At 35.5% G+C, this 21117-nt stretch overlaps 1 protein-coding gene across 2 annotated transcripts in view; it reads left to right on the plus strand.

The window, feature by feature from the left end:
• farp2 (FERM, RhoGEF and pleckstrin domain protein 2) overlaps nucleotides 1-21117 on the plus strand; it is a 64094-nt gene that overhangs the window by 1775 nt on the left and 41202 nt on the right. For both annotated transcript variants that reach the window (XM_051896789.1, XM_051896790.1), the window contains exon 2: nucleotides 1496-1753. In XM_051896789.1, the coding sequence (XP_051752749.1) occupies nucleotides 1550-1753 (204 nt within the window). In that variant the 5' untranslated portion in view covers nucleotides 1496-1549. The remainder of the gene's footprint in view (nucleotides 1-1495; nucleotides 1754-21117) is intronic.

Genomic DNA, 21117 nt, shown 5'->3' on the forward strand with positions numbered 1-21117 from the left:
ACTGGTTTTGCGGTCCAGGGTCACACATGTGTCTTCTTCTTTTTTTTCTTCTTTGAGCTCATAATTTTTAATCAAAATGCTGTAACATCTGCTGGACTTCTCCAAACATTTAGACTGATTATACCCTGCTGCTTTCTTAAAATCAACCTCAACCATGCATTCAGATCTACCTCCATCCAATCAGCAACTGATGGATAGAATTAAGTCTCTATTCTTTCTTTTACTATCTTTTTTTTTTTTCAACAATCCAATTCACACAGATGTACGCCACAATATGAAAGAAAAGATCTGACGCTACATTGAGACATTACATAATAACGGAATAATTTGCTTACTTAACACTTACTTAGATAATTGATTTGACTTGGTTATACTAGTTGGTTCTATATCCAGTTTACTAATAAGAAACAAGTCAAAACAAAACAAAGATAAACTTGCCAGGTGGAAAGCGTGCAAAGTATATTAAAGGGTTAGTTCATCCAAAAATGAAAATAATGTCATTTATTACTCACCCTTATTCTGTTCCACACCCGTAAGACCTTCGTTCATCTTCGGAACACAAATTAAGATATTTTTGTTGAAATCTGATGGCTCGGTGAGGCCTGCATAGCCAGCAATGACATTTCCTCTCTCAAGATCCATTAATGTACTAAAAACATATTTAAATCAGTTCATGTGAGTACAGTGGTTCAATATTAATATTATAAAGCGACAAGAATATTTTTGGTGTGCCAAAAAAACAAAATAACGACTTATATAGTGATGGCCGATTTCAAAACACTGCTTCATTAAGCTTTGGAGCGTTATGAATCTTTTGTGTCGAATCATGATTCGGATCGCGTGTCAAACCGACAAACTGCTGAAATCATGTGACTTTGCCGCTCCGAACCGCTGATTTGACTCAAAAGATTCATTATGCTCCGAAGCTTCCTGAAGCAGTGTTTTGAAATCGGCCATCACTATAAGTCGTTATTTTGTTTTTATTGGTGCACAAAAAATATTCTTGTCACTTTATAATATTAAAATTGAACCACTGTACTCACATGAACTGATTTAAATATGTTTTAGTACATTTATGGATCTTGAGAGAGGAAATGTCATTGCTGGCTATGCAGGCCTCACTGAGCGATCGGATTTCAACAAAAATATCTTAATTTGCGTTCCGAAGATTAACGAAGGTCTTACGGGTGTGGAACGGCATGAGGGTGACTAATAAATGACATTATTTTATTTTTGCGTGAACTAACCCTTTAATTTAAATTAAATTTTAAATTGTAGTTCTGTGCAATATTTGTCTTTTAAAGGATGTTTATGTTTGGAGACATAAACATAAAACAAATCTAAATGGTACCATTTATAAAAAATAATATTGATCCAGCTTCATAATAGTATCATCTTTGAATCCTGGGGTAGTCCTTTTCTATTCTGCTGTATAACTGGAGTGAGATTTAATTTCATTTTGTCATTTCTTTGATTGTTCTGTTGTCTCCTCCAGGCAGGGGTGTGTATATGTGTGTGAGAGAGGGGGTAGGCTGCATCAGGAGCAGCTATGGGTGAGATCGAGGGCACCTACCGCTCCTTGCAGACCCCTGCAGGGACACGGCTCGGAGCTCAGTATAACACCGGCATCAGCACCCTGGAGCCCGGGCAGAGCCTCAGTGCGGCTATGGGAGCAGGAGGGAAAGGCCACAACAAGGGCCTTCAGATCCGTGTGCAGGGCCTGGATGATGCTCAGGAGTTCTATGAGCTTGAGGTGAGTCACTTCACTTCAGCTTTTCATTTTTTTCATCTCCATATCAGACTTCCTGAATTTTTTATATATTTGTAATATTATTTTTTTCCCACCAATATAAAATATAATCTCTTTTAATGCACTTTTTATTTGACAATTCAAAAGCAAAACGTTCAAAAGCCATTACTCTAGTGTCACATGATCCATTAGAAATCATTCAAATATGCTGAGTTGTGCTCAAGAAAAATTTCTTAATATTATTAATGTAAAACACAGTACTGCTTAATATTATTGTGGAAACCATGTTACTTTTTTTAAAATTTTTATTTATTTATTTTTTGATGAATAGAGTTCAATAGAACAGCATTTATTTGAAACAGAAAACATTTGTAACATTGTAAATGTCTTTACTCTGACTTTTTGGTCAATTTAATGCAAGGCTTACTAACCCCACACTTTTGAGTCAGTCAAAAATGTTTACATTTCCACATGGCACTTTTCATATGCTGCAATATTTAAGTTATAATATGCATAAGTAAATAGTGATTTAAATTGCTTATATATTGTTATATTGGTGCATAAAAATAAGAATAATTAAATATAATTCTTCCTTGCATTCATTAAGCCTTGAATTATTTTTAACTATATTTTTTACTATAGTTTACTTTAAACCTTTTGGATCTACTTGACTACAATGGCTGTTGTTGGTTGAACTCCTGAAATTATGCATATCACGTTCTGTTACACCCTGACCATACTTTTATAGTTGTCTGGTTAACTGTTTTCCTAGTCGTTTTGTTTATTTGATTCCACTGCACAAATATTGTACATTTGCTATTATGTTTGCAAAGCTACCCAAGGTTTATTTAAAAATAAGCACACTGTAGCAAGCACACTGTGTTTGGTTTTGTCCATTTGCGGCTGTGCTGGAGAATGTAAACGACCGTCTCTCCGGAGACCTCTGGCAATCTTGCTTTTGCGTGCCGGTTGTGGTGGGTGACAGCTGCCACATGGCTTTAGCTCTTAAATCCTGCGTCTTTAAGTCTGTTTTACACCCAAGGCCTGAAGTCACTTTCTAAGTGCTAGCCTGGGTGTAGTTACACATCTGACAAATGCGTTTTCTCCCTTGATGTTCTGTTTATTTATCACAATGAGTGAAATGTTCTGAAAATGCAAAAGTTTTTGGTGAAAATGCATCGCTTGAATTTCCTACAATATGAAACCAGCATTTGAGTGCAAAATTACATGAGCGGGACAAGATTTAAGATCTTGTTTGTGGGTTTGTGCGCTGTTGAGATTAGCGGTGTGGCTTTTAAAACACTTTTACTATTGCCAGCTGCTCAGTCAAAAACTTGGAAACATTTCACTGGCTTTATTGCGGCAACACCTGAATTGATCTTAACCTCTCCTTCATATTTTGCTGGGTTGACATGGAAGATTATCTAAATGATGTTATATGTGGTGTTATAATTTCCCATAATTAGATCAGATAACAGTATGCTTTGAATTCCCCTGTTACAAAGATCAAACACAGGAGAGTGGAAAATGGTCATTATGCAGCTTTATTAGGCTACAGGACTATGGAATGCGGTGGTGCCACCAAACATGCTGTACTGAAGCAGAGAGACCCTGCTGGAGGTAAATGACTGTTCATATTATGTCTAGATAATGGAAGAACAATAGGGTCAGCTCTGGTTTAAAGATTTATTACTCTTTCTAGTGTTCCCCAGGAGTACATTGGGATTTGTTTTCCATTACTCTTTATTTAGCACTGCCAAGTGCGTATGAATTGCAGTATTGATTGATCTGTTGTCAGATGATGTGGATGTTTTATTAGACAGATTGTGTTTAATGATTCATAAGGCAACGTGGCTTTGTGATCTGTTCCATGATGCACAAACCGGCGGTAACGCAGTCTGGTGTTGCTCATGAAAGGGTTTTGTTTATTCTCAGCAGGAGTGTGTGTGTGCGCACGTGCACTTGTGTGCTCACTGCATTGTGGGTCTGATGTCATGTTGCCACATCTGTTTCCAAGATGGGACTCTGTTCTCGTAAGCACACCCAGGTACATGAGTGTGAGAGCTGTGGGAAAATATCCCAAATTGACCCTCAGGATTAAACTACCAGACCAAAGAAATAAAGACAGATGTGCTGAACTACTGTTCATGTTAGTCTAAACATAAACAAAAGTATGTATTGTCTGGTGATGGTTAATGAGACTGTTTTTGATTCACTTGTCCAGGTTTGTTCTAGGGCTGCGCGATATATAATTTCAGCAGTGACATCGCGATGTGCGCATCCGCGATTAGTCACATCGCAGGATGTGCAATGTCAAGTAAGTAGGGATCGTAGTTACCAGACCCCAAGGTTCTGAACGCTTTTGCATGTGTTTTTAAGTCCTTTCAGTTTAAACATTCAAGTGAGCTTCAAGCATTCAAGTGAAAGAAGACGCAAAAGAAGTAAATTTAGAACTCAAGCAATTCAAGCACTAAAGACAAGAAAGAGAACTGAATTCGGTGTTCGCATGCCGTCTGCAGAAAACAGCATGCGAACACCGAATTCAGTTCTCTTTTTTTGTCTTTTAGTGCTTGAACAGACACATACACGCAAAATTGTCAAAATGCCCATCTTGGCGAGTATCTTCATAAACACAGTCGCTTATGTGAACGCAAACAATTGAGAAAGTATCATCATATTTGAGCCGTTCATCAGGTATTAAAGTGACAGCAGCCTAATAAACCTGCTGCCATCTGTGTCATTAATGTTAGTCAAACAACAAAAGACAAAGAGAAAATCCCTTTTGAACCATTAAGAAAGATTAATTATATTTAATTTATACGTTGAAGTTATTTTAGATTTGATTGTATTTCTGTACCTGAATACTGTTAGACTTACCTGAAAAACATAAAACACTGTTTATTCCATTTGGATCTTTATTCTATTGTATTTATCTATGCTTGCAATTTGTTTATTATTTTCTATGCAGATGCACTCCCCTACAAAATCACCCTAATCCCTAATCAGTAATGTTTTTTAAGGCATATTTAAAAAAGCTACTTAAATGACCTAATTTAACTAAGGCTTAATCCTGGCTTAATCTGAGCCCTGTCTGTGAAACCAGGCTATTTTGATAAACTGCTATGAATGAAGGTACTAATTGTTCAAAACTTTAAAGATTAATAAAAAGTACTTAAGCTAAAACATAAATTAGAAAACTAGTCAGTCTCACTGACAGACTGTTTGTTAGATTAGTGTTCGTCCATTCTGATCCATCCTTAATTTAAATGTCCTTTTTTTTTTTTTTTTTTTTTGGGTGGTGGTTTTAAACATAAGGCATGAAACTTACAGCTGTTTGATTTTAGGATTTTAGGTCCACACAGTCTGTAATGATTTGTCATGAACGGGTGTACATATTGGGCACCAGTTTGTTCTGACTCGAACCTCATTCCCAGTTCACCCGGAAACCGACTGACCTGTTCTTGTCGTCTGTGAGCCGCTCCTCTGCATCACCAACTTGTAATTTGTGTTGCCATCTAAACGCTGAAGGCCTGCAGCAATCTCAGCCTCAGCATGTATTTATGGATATGGGTTTGTTCTCTGCTCCACAGCATCTGCCCGAGTTATAATTTTCTCCGACTTTGAAATCAGGGAAAATTTATTTATGGACTTTTACCCCTTAGGATTATGTGGATGTTATTTTTAGCTTTCTTTTTGGGCTTTGTAACCAATTTGTGAATATTTGAGCCTATTTACCAGGTGCAAGTAAAACGCATTTGAGACTTTGATCAGTGTAAATTGTCTATATTTTCTAAATTGCATTTTTTATATATATATATATTTGTCTCACCAGTGCTGACACTGCTCTTTCTCTCTCTCACATTGGGGTCTTTGATCTTGTGAAGGATCCTGTGAAAGTTGACTGGTATACACGATCAGATGCAAGCAGTGTGTGACGCATCAAAAGAACAAAATTGCTCCTATCGTCACTTGCACGCTACAGTAGAAATGTCTGTAATGGCATGTGGTGATGCATCAACAGTTGTCATAACACGTCATTTCTATTTTTGACACGTTGTCAAAGTCCAGAGTCAGACACTTTATTTTCCTTATTTTTCTGAATTACAGTGTTTTTGCTGGAAATGTACAGCTATTAATCATATTAGTTATGTTTAATTTAAACATACCCATGACTATAACAGTCAAATACAGATAATGTTACTTGTTTTTGGTCTACTAATTTAAATCATATTACTGTTCAAAAGTTTGGTGTTGGTAAGATTTTTTTTTAAATTTCTTATGCACACCAAGTAAAATTGTATAGTATAAACAGTAATATTGTGAAGTATTATTACACTGTACAATAACTGTTTTCTATTTTAAAATGTAATTTATTCCTGTTATGGCAAAGCTGAATTTTCGGTAGTCATTACTCCAGTCTTCAATGATGATACATCAGATCATCATGGTGCTCAAGAAACATTTCTTCATATTATTAATGTTGAAATCAGTTGTTCTGAATATTTTTGTGGAAACTGTGATACTTTATTTAAGATTATTTAACAAATAGAAAGTTAAAAATAATATAATTCATCCTTGCTAAATAAAAGTATTACTTTTTACAAGACTTGCTGACCCCAAACTTTTAAACGCTAATATATGTGGTTATATAAATATTAAAATTATCGTAGTTATTAGATAGTCATTTTTTATATGATAGATTTCTGTTGAAAATAAAGTAGGATAGATAAGCTGTGTCCGAAATTACATTAGTTGGTCGAAGGTTTAAGCTAAGAAGAACTTTTGATGAAATGTGTTCTTTAGGTATGGGTGTTAAATACATTTTGGGACATACTTCATCTGCCCTTTTGGCATTATCCTTTGACCCTTGTGTTCTTTGATCTATGACATACTCATAACAGCCACAAAAATAATTTACTTGGCTGTTGTTAAAGTACAATAACCACAAGGGACATTTTTCTTGGTACCTATAGCACTTACTAACATTTTGTTTTTTACATTTTTTTGAATTTGGTGGCTCTTCAGCTCCCATTGCATAATGGGATAGTAAAGTGTTTGGCTCCATGCTTCAAGGATTAGTTCACTTCAGAATGAAAATTTCCTGGTAATTTACTCACCCCCATGTCATCCAAGATGTTTGTCTTTCTTTCTTCAGTTGAAAAGAAATGAAGGTTTTTGAGGAAAACATTCCAGGATTTTTCTCCATATAGTGGACTTCACCGGGGTACAACGGGTTGAAGGTCCAAATTGCAGTTTCAATGCAGCTTCAAAGGGCTCTACACTATCCCAGCTGAGGAACAAGGGTCTTGTCTAGCCTAACAATCGCTAATTTTCTAAAAAAAAAATAAAAATGTATACTTTTTAACCACAAATGCTCATCTTGCACTAGCTCTGCGATGCACCACGCTTTACGTAATCATGTTGGAAAGGTCACGCGTGACTTAGGCGAAATTTGGACCTTCATTGTACCCCATGTAGTGAAGTCCGCTATATGGAGAAAAATCCTAGAATGTTTTCCTCAAAAACCTTAATTTCTTTCTGACTGAAAAAAGAAAGACATAAACATCTTGGATGACATGGGGGTGAGTAAATTATCAGGAAATTTTAATTCTGAAGTGAACAAATCCTTTCAGAATCTCTGGTTATTGTTCGCCTACTGTATCATGAATACTGTATCTTTTGAAATATTACCAATTTCACGTAAGTTTTTTGCATACTACTAGGGACATGTACATACTAGGGAGATGTGCATATTTGGGGATAGGTAATCACCCATTTTTGCTGAAGTCTGTTTTTAAGCTTACAGCTGATTGGTTTGTGCCGGTGCATATTTTGAGATGATTTGTTGCCTTGACATTTCCAGTATAAACAGACTCGAGACACTCTGACTGTCAGACGTCTGGCTCCCTGTGGGTTTTTTGTTCACTAGGCCAATAGGAAGTGATGAGGAAGCTGCTACAACAGCTCAAACTTCCTGTCCTATCCACACCCATGGGACGACACGGGCCTCTGCTCGCTCTCCAGAATAATCAGCCAAGCTGTCAGTCAAAGTCACGGACAGGCCTGTTGTCTTAATTTATGTATGTGTATGTGAGAGAGTTTTTGTGCATATTTGTTCTACACAGTGTTATTTTAGTATAATTTAGATACTATTAGTTTTTTTGAATTACATTTTGAGTTAGTTTTTATTTTTTTCATTTTTATTTTAGTTTTGTAATGTTGTGTTTTTGTCATTTTTATTAGTTTTTTTTAATATGTCTATATAGTTTAATCATTTTCATTTTAGTTATTTTAGTACATCAAGTTAAACTAAATGAAAATAAGATATGTTGCTTTAGCAACTAGCTGAAATATATATTATTTTATTTTAAGTAACAAATGTGTTTTTATGGTTTTATTTAACTATAAAATCCCTGTTTTAACAGGAGTCATTCAATACATTGCTGTTCGAGTGCATACAAAACTACAACACTGACCTAAATTTGTAGTCATAACAATGACTTTGGCAGCTGTGATAATGTGGGCTCGTCTTAGACCATCGGTTTTTATCATTTAGTTTGCCATGTGTTTTCTCTGCGCTCGAAACAAAGAGAGAACATGCACGCATACACATTTGCATGGAATTTGACCAGTGCACGCTGCACGCCATTCAAGCCCTACTGTGACCTTCTGAGGAATCTACTGGAGAGCTGGGGCTCTGCGGGGGAAACGGTAGAAATAGACTACATTAAACGGGGACTGCAGAGACCTCTCGAACAACCCAGGGCCAGAGCATGCTGCATTTTAGGAGATCCCCTGCTTTCAGTCTTGAAGAGAGGCAGAAGAGGGTTGTGTGTGTGGTAGCATGTCACACTAGTTCTCTTACTGAGCTGACTCTGTGCCAGGACCAGGACCCTTGCCAAATACTCTCCAATGAGGGTCTGTTCACAGCTGCTTGCGGAGAAAGAGAGTAGAGAGTCCCCTTTATCTGCTCAGTGACACTATGCAACAGATATAAATACACCTCAGCCATGTAATAATGTCCTCTTTGTCTGAACAAATACTTTTTATCCAACTCTACAAATTTATCGCCGGGCTGCGAGTTTTGGTGATGATGCATCAAAATGTTACATTTATAATTGTAACAGTGACTTTTAGGTCAGTGACATGTATACAAATTTATTGTTTTGTCTGTATCTGTTTTTTTTATTATTTCAAACATACATTAAAAATGCAATTCATACATGCACTGTTTTGAATAAACTTCTTGAATGAATTGACATGTTTTTAATTTTAATTTTTAATGCCCCCCAAAAATATCAAAATTAAGTCAACTGTGTCACGGTCCTGATATCAGAGAGGATTTTTTTATAGTACAATTTAATTATTATTTCTTAGAAAAAACCCCCCGGTGAAACAGCATTTGGAAATACTGTGAAATAAACCTAAAACAGGAACTGACACCATAGAGAGGACCCATGAAGACCCTCATAACTCTGTCTAGGTCAAAAAAAATATCTGTTAATTTTAGTGTTGGGGTAATGCATTACAAGTAACGAGTTACAAAATCAGATTACTTTTTAAGTAACTAGTAAAGTAATGCATTACTTTTAAATTTACAACAAAATATCTGAACTACTTTTTCAAATAAGTAACTCAAGTTACTATATTTTCCCGTATATTGACTGTCGCCATGTTGAAAGGAATCTAGAGTAAGTGCAAAGGTGTTGTTTTTTTTATTCATCACTGAGGCTTATTCATTTCAGTTTTGGTGTGCTTTTAAAAAGTAACTTTCCCCAACACAGGTTAATTTCTCCTAATTTGAATGGTTAGTTCAGGTTGCAGAATGTGATGTGGCGTGACTCTCCATAAACATTTTATTTGTCCTTCTTAAAAAAATATTGCTTAAACTGTGTACAGACATGTATTTAAGGTGGAAGGAAATATTGTTTTATTAATTAATATTAATTATTATTTTTTTTAAATTATAGTTATTTTTAACTTGCATGATTAATCATTAAAAGATTGTGATCTCGATTGAAATCTTATTCCTAAATGACAACAATTCAGCTTTGTCTATTAAACCTTTGACTAGTAGCCTATGATCACAGTGGAACATTCAAATCTGTGTTTGTGCTGCCACTGACCCAGAGAGCAGTTGTGATGTATACATGAAACGGCTTTACAGTCTTTTCAACCACCATTCATAAATCCTCCCCTGTGGCCTCATGGGATAGTAAAGTGTCCATCGAATGCACAGAATCTCGCCGGAAGTGGTAGGTCATCCGGAGACTTACGCCTACTGTTTTTCGCATACTATATACTATACATTATTTCTGTGTTACAGTTATTCAAATTATTACAGAAGTACTATAAAAAAAAATCCGTTAAATTCACAGTAAAAGAAAAAAAAAACGGCAGCTGTAAAAAAAAATAAATAAATACTGTAGCAACATTTGGGTTTACAGATTTAACTTAAATTTACAGTAAAAAGAGAAAACATATTTCATAATATTAATTTACCAACTTATTGAAGTACTAATATCTGTTTTGTACTTTTGTAATGCACTGACAACCACCAAAAACAGGTGGTGATGAGAAAGTCACATGATGAATCAAAGCTCATCACGAGAAGCTTTTCTACAAGCGGAGAAGGTAAATACTAATATATAGAAGGTACATGTAGTGACATTCACACAAACACTAAACACCATTATGGTAACACACGTGATGTTAAATGCAATTAACATTAATTTAACAACATTAGATGTAACAAAATCCTTATGTACATAACTGAAAAAAAACTAAGGAAGTTATTTCAACGGAAATACATCGAATGTAAAGTGTCTCGCATTAAATGTATGTTTGGAGCTATTGCAGTTATTCACTGTAACTTTCTGTTACCGTAGCATTTTTACAGTCTTTTACCATTAAAATCACGTTAATTTTTTACAGTGATAAAAGTTTATTTCGAATATAAACACTGTTGTCTGCGGTAGCAATAAAAATCACCTTTTGAAAGTAACTTGACACTTCAAATAAAGATTGTATCAATTACATCGTTACACCAGTAGGTGGCGACAAGTGACTGTTAAATGTATTTGTCATTGAATCATTCAAGAGATTCGTTCAAAAACACTGATTCATCTAGGAATGAAACAAGTGAAGTATTTACGAGTGAGAACCTAGTAAAGAACCTAGTAAATTACATGATATTTTGATTAGTTGTCTGTCAATGGGAGAAAAAAAAAAAAAAGTAAAAAATTCCTGATTCTCAATTTATGCAGAATCGTGCAGCTCTACTTGATTAGTTTTTTTTTTTTTTTTTTAAAGAGTTATTAATTTTGCAGTGTTTGAAAACGGTGTAAGTTTTTCGAAACCAACATGAATTTCTAGGAATTTGGCACATTTTACTATAGATTTTAAAGGATTTTTCCTTATCTTTATCGCGTACACTCTGTCATTACGCTTTTATCATTCGCTTTGTGAATATTTGCAAGAACTTGTGATAAACATTACTGCCTGATTCATGTAAGCCATAAAACTGATCTGTCCTGACTTTACACACTTGTAATTCAATCTTGGGCTTGGTCTCCATTGATGTTCAAGTAAAAATAGACACTAATTGCTGCATTGGATGTTTGAACTGGCTCAGGCCTTGAAAAAACAGCCCATCTTTTAAAAGCTGAGAATGTCCAGTGGCCAGAAATTGTTTTTGAACCTATACAGACCTGGAAACAGTCACATTAAAAAACATTTCCTGTTCGTCAATGACTTTAATGGCACAAGAGAAAGTAAAACGTGCCTTTCAAGAACACTGGCTCCATGTGCCAGCTTTAATCCTTATTGGCAAAATTCCTTCCTTATAATGTCTGTTTTTCTTTTTAATAAAACAATGTGTGTTGTGTAAGACTGTGCAGAGGCCCAAAGTAGACATTCCCTCTGTGTTTATGTAGACGTTGTACCCAGATTCTTTCCTTTGTTAATGTTGGAGTCATTTTTGAATGTGCTTTCAGACTCAAAACAACTGCAACTGACAGTGAAGGAGCAGCAGTGACAGCAGGTAAATGGGCGGCTCTACAAAGAGAGGGTTGAACAGGATTGGTCAGTAGGCTCGGGGCTCTGCCCACACCTCCATAGCACCAGGAAGCTCAGGAACACTGGGCCTTTTTATTCAACTCGTAACAACAGAGAAAAAAAGCACTGGCATTCACTCCCTGCTTTGTGTTTGAGAGACCTGCAGAGCGATGAAAATTTGTGTGTGTGTTTTTAATGAATATATATGAATGTGTTTTGTTTGTGTGAGGCACAGATGAGTCTTTGTGGAGGGGTCAGTGCAGTGAGGGGGCTGCTTCGATCATTGGGAATGCGGAACAGTGGAGACAGAGGGGCTGGGTGATGGGATTTCGGAGGAGGGAGTGGAGCAGGACTTGTCCAGCATGAGCAAACAAGCTCATAAATAGTTCGGTTGACAGGCTAAAGAGGGGTGAGTGGGAGGAATGGAGTGGGTAGGAGTAGGCATGTTGTGTATTGGGTAGATTGTGTTGGTGTGATGACTAGTATTGCAGTATATTTAAGCAGTACAATATTAGGGATTCCACAAGTTCTAATACTGAAAATATTAAATTAAAATGGAAGAATACTAGGGATCTACTATACTGTATATCAGTGCCATGTCCATTATTGGCCAGATTTTTTTTTTTTTTTTTGTCAATATTGGCTATTTCAATGTTTACATTTAGATTACTTTTGCCAATGCCATCATCTAACACTCACTATAAGTTAAAGTCATGATTAAACGAAAGTAGCGACAGATCTTTTCTTGATTATCAAAAAAGGTGGGGTTTAAGTGGAATCAATTTGGGCATATATCACCAGTGAGAAGATCACCAAAAGACATTGAGATTTTTAGTAAAAATTTCCCAAATTATCAAAATATTGCTAATATTTGATGTATTGCCCGACCCTACTTTTCAGTATCAGCTAGAATTTTAACATTTGTGCATCTCTAAATAATACCAGTATTTCTACACAACAATTTAATTAGTTACCTTTACTTGATGTAATTGAAGAGTTTTTAAACATAATTTTAAATTTTTTTTCATTCAAATTAAATTAGTTTAGTTGGGGCAACAACTAACAACTTCAGTTATATTAGGACAAATTACTTGTAATTTACTGTAGTATGTTTAACTTAACTTTATTACATTTGTGAAAACAACTAAATTTTCTTATGTTCATCCTCCTCCTAAACTCCTAAATGTCCAACATAACTGAACATTAAACACTAACATGTCTTCACCTTTACTAAAAAACACATAAAATAACACTTATATCCATGCATTTACTCTCCTAATGCAGTCACTTGCAAAGCATGCTGGGAACTAGAGATCCGCTGCCCAGTTAGTTATGTAAAAAAAATATTCATGTAGTTTTAACACAAATGAATTAAGTAAACTTCAAATTTAAGTATATTAGATGGATTGAACACAATGAAATTAAGTTGTGACAACATGTTCAAATCCGTGTTACTTTTGCTCATTTTAATTAATTGACCGTTCGCAAAGACCCGCCCCCTTTAGTTACTGTTGCTATGTCCGACAAGCCATGCCGGTCTCTCGCCACACATGTTCTCACGCAGTGAAAAATACATTGTGGAGCAAAGAGGACACTGACAATGCGTCGACAGACAAGACAGAGCAGGTTACTTTTGATATGAAACAAAGTCTCAAATTTCAAATTTTGTCATTTTTAAAGAAATTTAAACGATAAATACAATTTTGTGGCTCTTTAATGTGTCATGACAGATCGCTGTGGCGCCTCAGTTCAAGCGGCTCGTGAACCGATAATTTCTTCCTACTAGTTCATTTATAGAATCAAATAAACATGAGTGAACATCATAAGGAATGTTGTTTCAATTGCAGAAAGACGTTCAAGTCCACCTACGTTAATCTGCTAACTCCCCTGACTGCTTTGTTGGACAAAATGGCAGATTCGGCGTTATGATTGGTTAGATTGCCTGTCAATCAAACTCCTGCCGAAGGGTCAATTAAACTGAACAAGTTTTTTTTTTTTTTTTTTTTTTTAGTGCAGTACAGCAGTATTTTTGAAGACATTAATGTTTATTTGTGTACTCATTTTATTACATTATTGCTTTATCACATTTTCACTGGTATTTATACTGGCTATTGACATTTTGGTCTTATGGAAACCCTGTTTGAAAACTGATACATTTGAATTATAGTACACATGCTGAAATTAAACAAAAAATTGACTTAGATTAAATGCTTCTGCCTATCAGCTATGGGGGCTATGCCGATAATCTCAAAATAGTTTGTTTTGATTATCACATTTATAGTTGCTATGCTGCACAAGATAACAAAGCAACAATGACAAAACAGCTTTCAAATAGTAAGTCACAAGATGCATGATGTACCATATCAGTGAAGTCAGCACTAGGAAGCCTCGCACACACTCACTCATTTGGCCTGCTTAACATCCACCATACGATGTAATTAGTGGAACAAATTAATGACTGCTTTGAGAGAGCTGGCCATGAAGAAAATCCTAGAGGCCAGCGTCTCTTGATTGCTTCAAGCCCCCGCCACCCCCAACTCAGATGACAACTTTTCCCATCTCTCACTCTGATATAATTTAAGGGTGTTGAAGCGTGACAGATTGGGCTTTTCATTGGTTTGGCCCTGTTGGCGGCCGTCACTGGCTTTGACCTTAAGTCAGGGGATTTGCTCAAGCACAAATCAAGTTCACTACAGAGCCTTTTCAAAGAGACTAAATATATTAATGTAATGGTTTTATTTAAAGGGTTAATAAAACCTGATCAATGTTTAAAGGGCTGATCAATGTTTTTATGTGAAAAAGCCTAAATTAAATCTGTTGATCATATAAAGCGATCATGTCTCTTCAGAAAATTTGGGCTAAACCGCTCAATTCATGTGGATTACTTTTATGATCTATTTAAGAACTTTTTGAGGCAATCAAGTTTCAGTTGCATAGCTGTCTATGGAGGGACAGAAAGCTCTCAGATTTCATTAAAAAGATCTTCATTTGTGTTCCGAAGATGAATGAAAGTCTTACAGGTTTGGAATGAGGATGTGTAATTAATGACAGAAGTTTCATTTTTGGGTGAACTAACCCTTTAAACAAACTGGTACTATGCATTAGAGATGGTTCAGAATCAATTACATGTGCATTTTTGTGTTTGTGCAAACTTGTGTGTGGTCACCAGCTTATGTGCAAGTGTTCTGAGCACATAAAAACAAAGGTCCACAAAGTAGTGCTTATGCTATTGCATAATTTAAAACTTCTTTAAAGAAAAATGACAGAAAAAGGCTTTGAATAGTCACAATTCATCATAGCACATGTAAGAATAAAGTCCAGTCAATTTTACAATGTTAGTGGCCATTCACACAGAATGTGTTTTTGCGGTTTAAAACGTAAAGCAGGTGGAAAAAAAAAATGCAAGGTCTAGAGATGTTTTTTTTATTTTTTTAAATTTAACTTATTTTAACTTGAGCGCCGCATTTTTAGAACGTTGTGTGAAACACTGAAGTGGAATCCTAGTTCTCTCAGACGGCGCGTGATCAGTTCTCCTTGCGCCTGAATGGTCAAATGCACAAATAGTTGTCAAAATGTCCATTGTGTGGAGATATATATATATTAGTGAAATAAAATTTCTCATATCATGGTCATATTGCCAACTCGTCCCATATTCCACATGAGAAATCTGGTTTACATTGGTTCACAGTGTTATGTTATTATGTTATAAACATTTGTTCTGTAATATTTGTTTAGCACTTTTTGAAGGGCAGATTAAAAAAGACTTGATTTTTTTTTTTTTTATTATTATGACTTTGGTAATTATGCCTTTTGAAGGTTACTGGACATTGTAAAATTTGTACTTTTAGTTTGTGACAAGCACATAAAAATTATTCCTTTTTTTCATTAGAGTAATAATAAAAAAGCTGTCCTACATTCAATAGTCTCACTGTGTTGTACTTGGAAAACTGCCACATCACCAAAAAAAAAAGAAATTAATAAATGTATAGGCATCGGCATCGGTATCGGCGAGTACCAGGTAAAAAAAAAAAAAAATCGGTACTCGTACTCAGTCCTTAAAAAATGGTATCGGTGCATCCCTGTTAGCGATGGGCCAGTAGTGCTGCCCAAGCAATAACTGTGAGAGAGAGAGAGAGAGAGAGAGAGAGAGAAAAGCGTAAAAACTCCTGGAAACTCATTTACACACAAGATATTTGATTAAATTTGAATAAGTCGCATTACATCTACAACTACATAATGTGTTGCTTTGTGCTGTGCATGTTGAACGTGTACTACGTATTGCTGTTGAACTGCACTCTAGGAGTTTGGTTCATAAAGCAGGCTTTAGCGAGCTGTTTAACCGTCTGGGTGACGCAGCACACTGGAGCAGCTGGTCAGTAATGCCAGGTACATTTAAACCCTACTCTGATCCTTATTAACTCCCATTTTAAATGCTGACAAACTCTTTATGTCCAGCTGTCCGCCCGAAATGCTAGCCACAGGTGGCGGTCACACGTCTCTTGCTGGAGCCAGTTAGTTTGATGCATATAAAGGAATCAAATTTATAATTTGTGTACTATTTGAATGAAATCGCCTGGCTCTGTTTATTTTAAGGGTCAGATTCCTAAAGCATTTAGTTGACGCCTGTAACGGCGAGTGTATTGAGTGAGGGAGTGTGTTAATCTTTGCACTTAAGTGAGTCCGCAGACGAACTTGAGTGTAGGGTTAGCTACAATTACTTTTTTGTTCTTGGCATGTACGCTCTTACCACAGTGACCGTCTGCAGCACTGAGAACTTTACCACTTTATTGAGCTTAATATTGAACTAAATAGGTAATCTAATATATACAGTCATGTGTTGGCTGTTACATTCATAAAATCATTTGGCTGGGGCTGCAGCGCCATCAGTTTTTCTTTTTGATTTGTGTGATTTGAGTTTATTCATATGATCAACGTTCCACATATTTTAAGTACACAAAACTTGCTTCATTTTAAAATGGATATCAGTGAAAGTAATGTTATTTTACAATTTAAAGTCATCATAAAAAGAAATGTCACCCTATCTATTTTGTAAATGCATGTTATAGATCTTATTGTGAAAGATCCATCCATGTTTCGTCCTCCCCTTGTAATATTTAATCAAAAAATGCCAAGGTTAAAACAGCAGACTTCTCTTTGGTGATGTATGCCAGACTTTTCCATTCATTTAGTCAGCATAAACCCACCTCTTCATAATCGACTTCAAGCTTGGATTCATTTGAGTGCAGTGACCACATTTTCGAAACAACAACTGATGCATAGAACCACATCCCAACTAAGGGTTGCACGACTACTGATTTCTCCTAGTCAGTTACTTGTCAAAACAATACCTGAGTTACTGAGTACTCGTGTTTGATGTTACCGTTTTTAAAGGGAACCCCTGGTGTTAAGACTTGTATGGCTTAATATAACGTAAATGATGTCTCTTACTGAAATATGTAGTAGAAAACCCATGAAAGATTTACGTTATTTAAAAAAATCCATGACGTATTTGGACAATGGGCGGCGCCATTTTGTTTAGGTGCACAGTGCGTTCTATGTCGATGACGTCAAATGGTTGCACTCACTGAGCTACTGACACTGCCCTGCTGCTATTTTTACCACAACACAACTCGGAATATAATATACGATGTCACATTATGCAGCTTTTGGTTGTAATTTTCAGTCGATGAGCCACAAGAGAAGCGATGTAAGTCTTTACTGCTTTACTAGCGATAAAAGGAGAAAAGAATGGGAAGTTGTGAAGAATGTGGACGAATAAAACTTCCTAAAGATCCGTGTCTTTTTTTCTCTTCACTTTAGCCCTGATGCCTTTGAGGCTTTTAGTAGACCACAGCTGAAAGAGCTTACAGTTGCCGATGGATATAAGACGTAAAAAAAATAGTAGTTTGTGTCAACAAGTGTTTATTAATTGACAGATCAATGTATGCAACAATTGCGTCTTTAACAAGTATTGTAAAAACATTAAAATAACGGGTTTCGTTTTGTATTTAACGCAAGTTGACACGCAACATTATAAATTCACTTAACCACACTGTAAACCCGAATAAGTTGGGCTAACTCAAAAAATTTGAGGTAATCAGTTACATCAAATTTTTTGAGTTATAATGTTCCCAATTTTAAGTAAGCAGAACTATCAAGTTAAGTTTGTAGTACTCATGCATGATAATTGCTCCTAACTTGAAGTACTGAGTTAGCTAACTCATACACTTTGATAGCAATTAACATAAAATATTTAGTTAATTAACTTTTTTATTTTTTTATTTTGAGGTCTTCCAAATCAAATGAGTTATTTACTTCACTGTAAACCCTAATAAGAAAATTCAAAAAAATGCCAACTTGCTAATTTGCTAACATGTTAACAAATAGCATGGTATAGCACTTACTGAACAAGTACAGCAACTTAAAACATGTAACTTACTTGCTCTCAAACCAAGCCGCATGCGCCACTTGTCACCATGATGGTAACTCTCTAAAAACCCACATTAACAGAAACTCTTCTAAATTAGCATAACAAAACATTAATCACTACTAAATATCCCTTATCTATTAATTTTGCACAAAAAAACATTATATAACACTTAATTTTAGCATTTACTCTCCCTTTCGTGTGCCATGGGCAAAGCATGCTGGGAAATAGAAATCCCAGCCCAGTTTCAGTTAAACTTAAGTTAGTCTAAATTAAAAGAAATGAGTTCATACAACTCAAAACAATAAAACAGTTCAGTTTACTTAAAATATATCAGTTCTGTGAACTCAAAAAAAAGAAAGTTCTAAATACTCATAACGGTTAATTTAACTGAACTAATTTGTTAAATTTAAAAAGTTTGTCCTACTCAAAACAATCGAGTATTTTAAGCATTTGGGTTTACGGTGCAGTTTAAAATAGTTTATAATAGAATAAGACAAAATTCATGTAGTCTGTTCGCTGTCATCGTCCCCTTGCCACGTATTCTCCTTGGTCACGGTCATGGCGCGCTGGTTTGCATTAAGGAAACCAAGTGTGTCGTAACACCGGCCTAGGAAAAACTTCATTCACTCTGTATATAATATGGTTATTGCATGTTTGAGTACTTGACGGCTTTCGACAGTGCCGACAAGTGGTTAAAGTAGTTTACTACCTGATTAGTCTATGCAAGCCCTACATTTTTTCTTATTTTGATAACCCATTAAATTTGGATGTACGTCACAATCTGAAAAAAAAAAAAAAAGTAGCTGTTGCTAGTCAGATATTGCTTCATTGACCACTGTGACTGATTGAATAATTGAAGATTGATTTACTTGTCATTCAAACAGAACTGCTTTTCCTGTATGTTTGTGTATTATCTGTCATTTATTTTGTCACATTCTATTCATTCAATATGATTTATTTTGCTGTGGGCCTTTGGTGATGAAGATTCAGCAGCCGTGCAACAATAAACACTGTAATTCATTCATGTAACTGCCATGCATTTACTTAAAGTTAATGATTTACAATGTTTCTTATCATTTGGTGTCAAGGTATGGCTGGAATCATTGCAACATGGCAAAAGCTGCTGCCAGCTGCTTAGGTTGTGAGAAAGAGATGCCTCCTGCTGAGATCTCAACATGCCCCAACACAGTCAGCACTCAAATGCATGATCACATAGATTCTGTACAGAGACAGAGTAAATGAGAAAGTGGACTTATTACTGTTAGTTTGGATTCAGCAGTTGCCAATGAAGTCTGACAAGTTGGCTTGGAGAATACGAGAAAGATTCCCCAGACTGTGAACATCTGCTGCTCGGTAATCCCAGCCACTGTTGACCTATAAACCCGCCCGACTGACACTACAACTGTAACAGGGAAACTCCTGCTTACTGGATAGCGTCTATGCGCTTAGAGGGTTCAGCAGGCACTGCACTGTGACGCATGGAAAATATGCTACGGGTGGTATTTCCTCGTTGCAGTCAACACCAATGAGCTGATCCATAGCTTAGTTTTTTTTTATGCTGTACTTCTAATGGGCTTTTAGTTTAGGGTGCTTGAGAAGCTGCAGAAAGGAGTCTTAATCCAATTATTGTTGAAGTATGTGAACCAACAGTCTGTAGAATTCACTCCCAAGTATAAGACACGCCTCACACGTGGGAACGTCAAAGATGCGTTCAGACCAGTAGTGCTGTTTCATTGTTTTATAGCAGTGCGAGTGATTGTACACCAGAGTCCAACTATTGGCAGCCATTTTGCCTTTTTTTCTTTGTATTTTATCCACCTTATTTTGCAACGCAGAAGTAAGCTACTTTTTTGAATGTGTAAAACTGCCGATTCATCAGCCGCTATTGGTAAATATCTAGAAGAATAACAGTTTAAGTGCAGGAAACAATAAATCCTTTTGTGGTGTTTATGAGTTTATGATTATGATAATAATTTAAAATAATCAGATAACAATTACAAGTTTACAATATCAAGCAACATAACAGACAGACTGTTTTTGAACTGGTAAAATAACTGGAAGCGAATGACATGGAAATCTTGCACATTCAAGTTACCAATGGCCACCTCCGCTTTTATGTTAAAAATACGGTGGGTATACATATAAGTAACTCTTATACTACTATTCAAAAGAGTGAAATATTATTAAAATGCAATAACGTTTTTGTATTTTAATATTTTTTTAAAATGTGAATTTCACATGATCCTTCAGAAATCATTCTAATACGCTGATTTGGCTCTCCAAAAACATTTATTTTCACTGATTTTGTGGAAATGCTTTTTTTTTTCAGGATTGTTTAAATAGAAAGTACAAAGAACAGCATTTATTTTGTAACGGAAATCTTTATAATATTGTAAACGTCTTTACTGTCACATTTAACAAACTTATTGCATCCTTGCTTAATGCATCTACTTTAATGGAAAAAGGCATTTCACTGATTTCATTTCAAATATATAAAAATATTGATTTTCAAATTAAATCTTCCATTGAACGACCCCGATATCAATTCCGCACCAAGGTTGTTTTTAGGGAATAAAGAAAATACAGCACAGCCCGATTCCCGAAATAAGTGACCCTTATGAGGCAGTTCTTTTTTTTTTTTAAGAATAGTTTAAGAAGGACAGTGACTGTTTAATTTATATAATTTAATATATATAGTTTATAAGCATTAGTAGATAGACAATAGGTTTCTTTCATATCCAAGTAAGATTATAAATAACATTTATAACTGAAATATACCCAAATGAAGTTGAGAATTTATCCTAAATCTGAATCAAATTGAGATCTTATGAATCAGAATCAAATCTGGAAATCTGCCCTGATGTTTTTTTATTAAATTCTA

The sequence above is a fragment of the Ctenopharyngodon idella genome, chromosome 6 (genome assembly GCF_019924925.1).
Source record: "Ctenopharyngodon idella isolate HZGC_01 chromosome 6, HZGC01, whole genome shotgun sequence".
Lineage (NCBI taxonomy): Eukaryota > Metazoa > Chordata > Actinopteri > Cypriniformes > Xenocyprididae > Ctenopharyngodon > Ctenopharyngodon idella.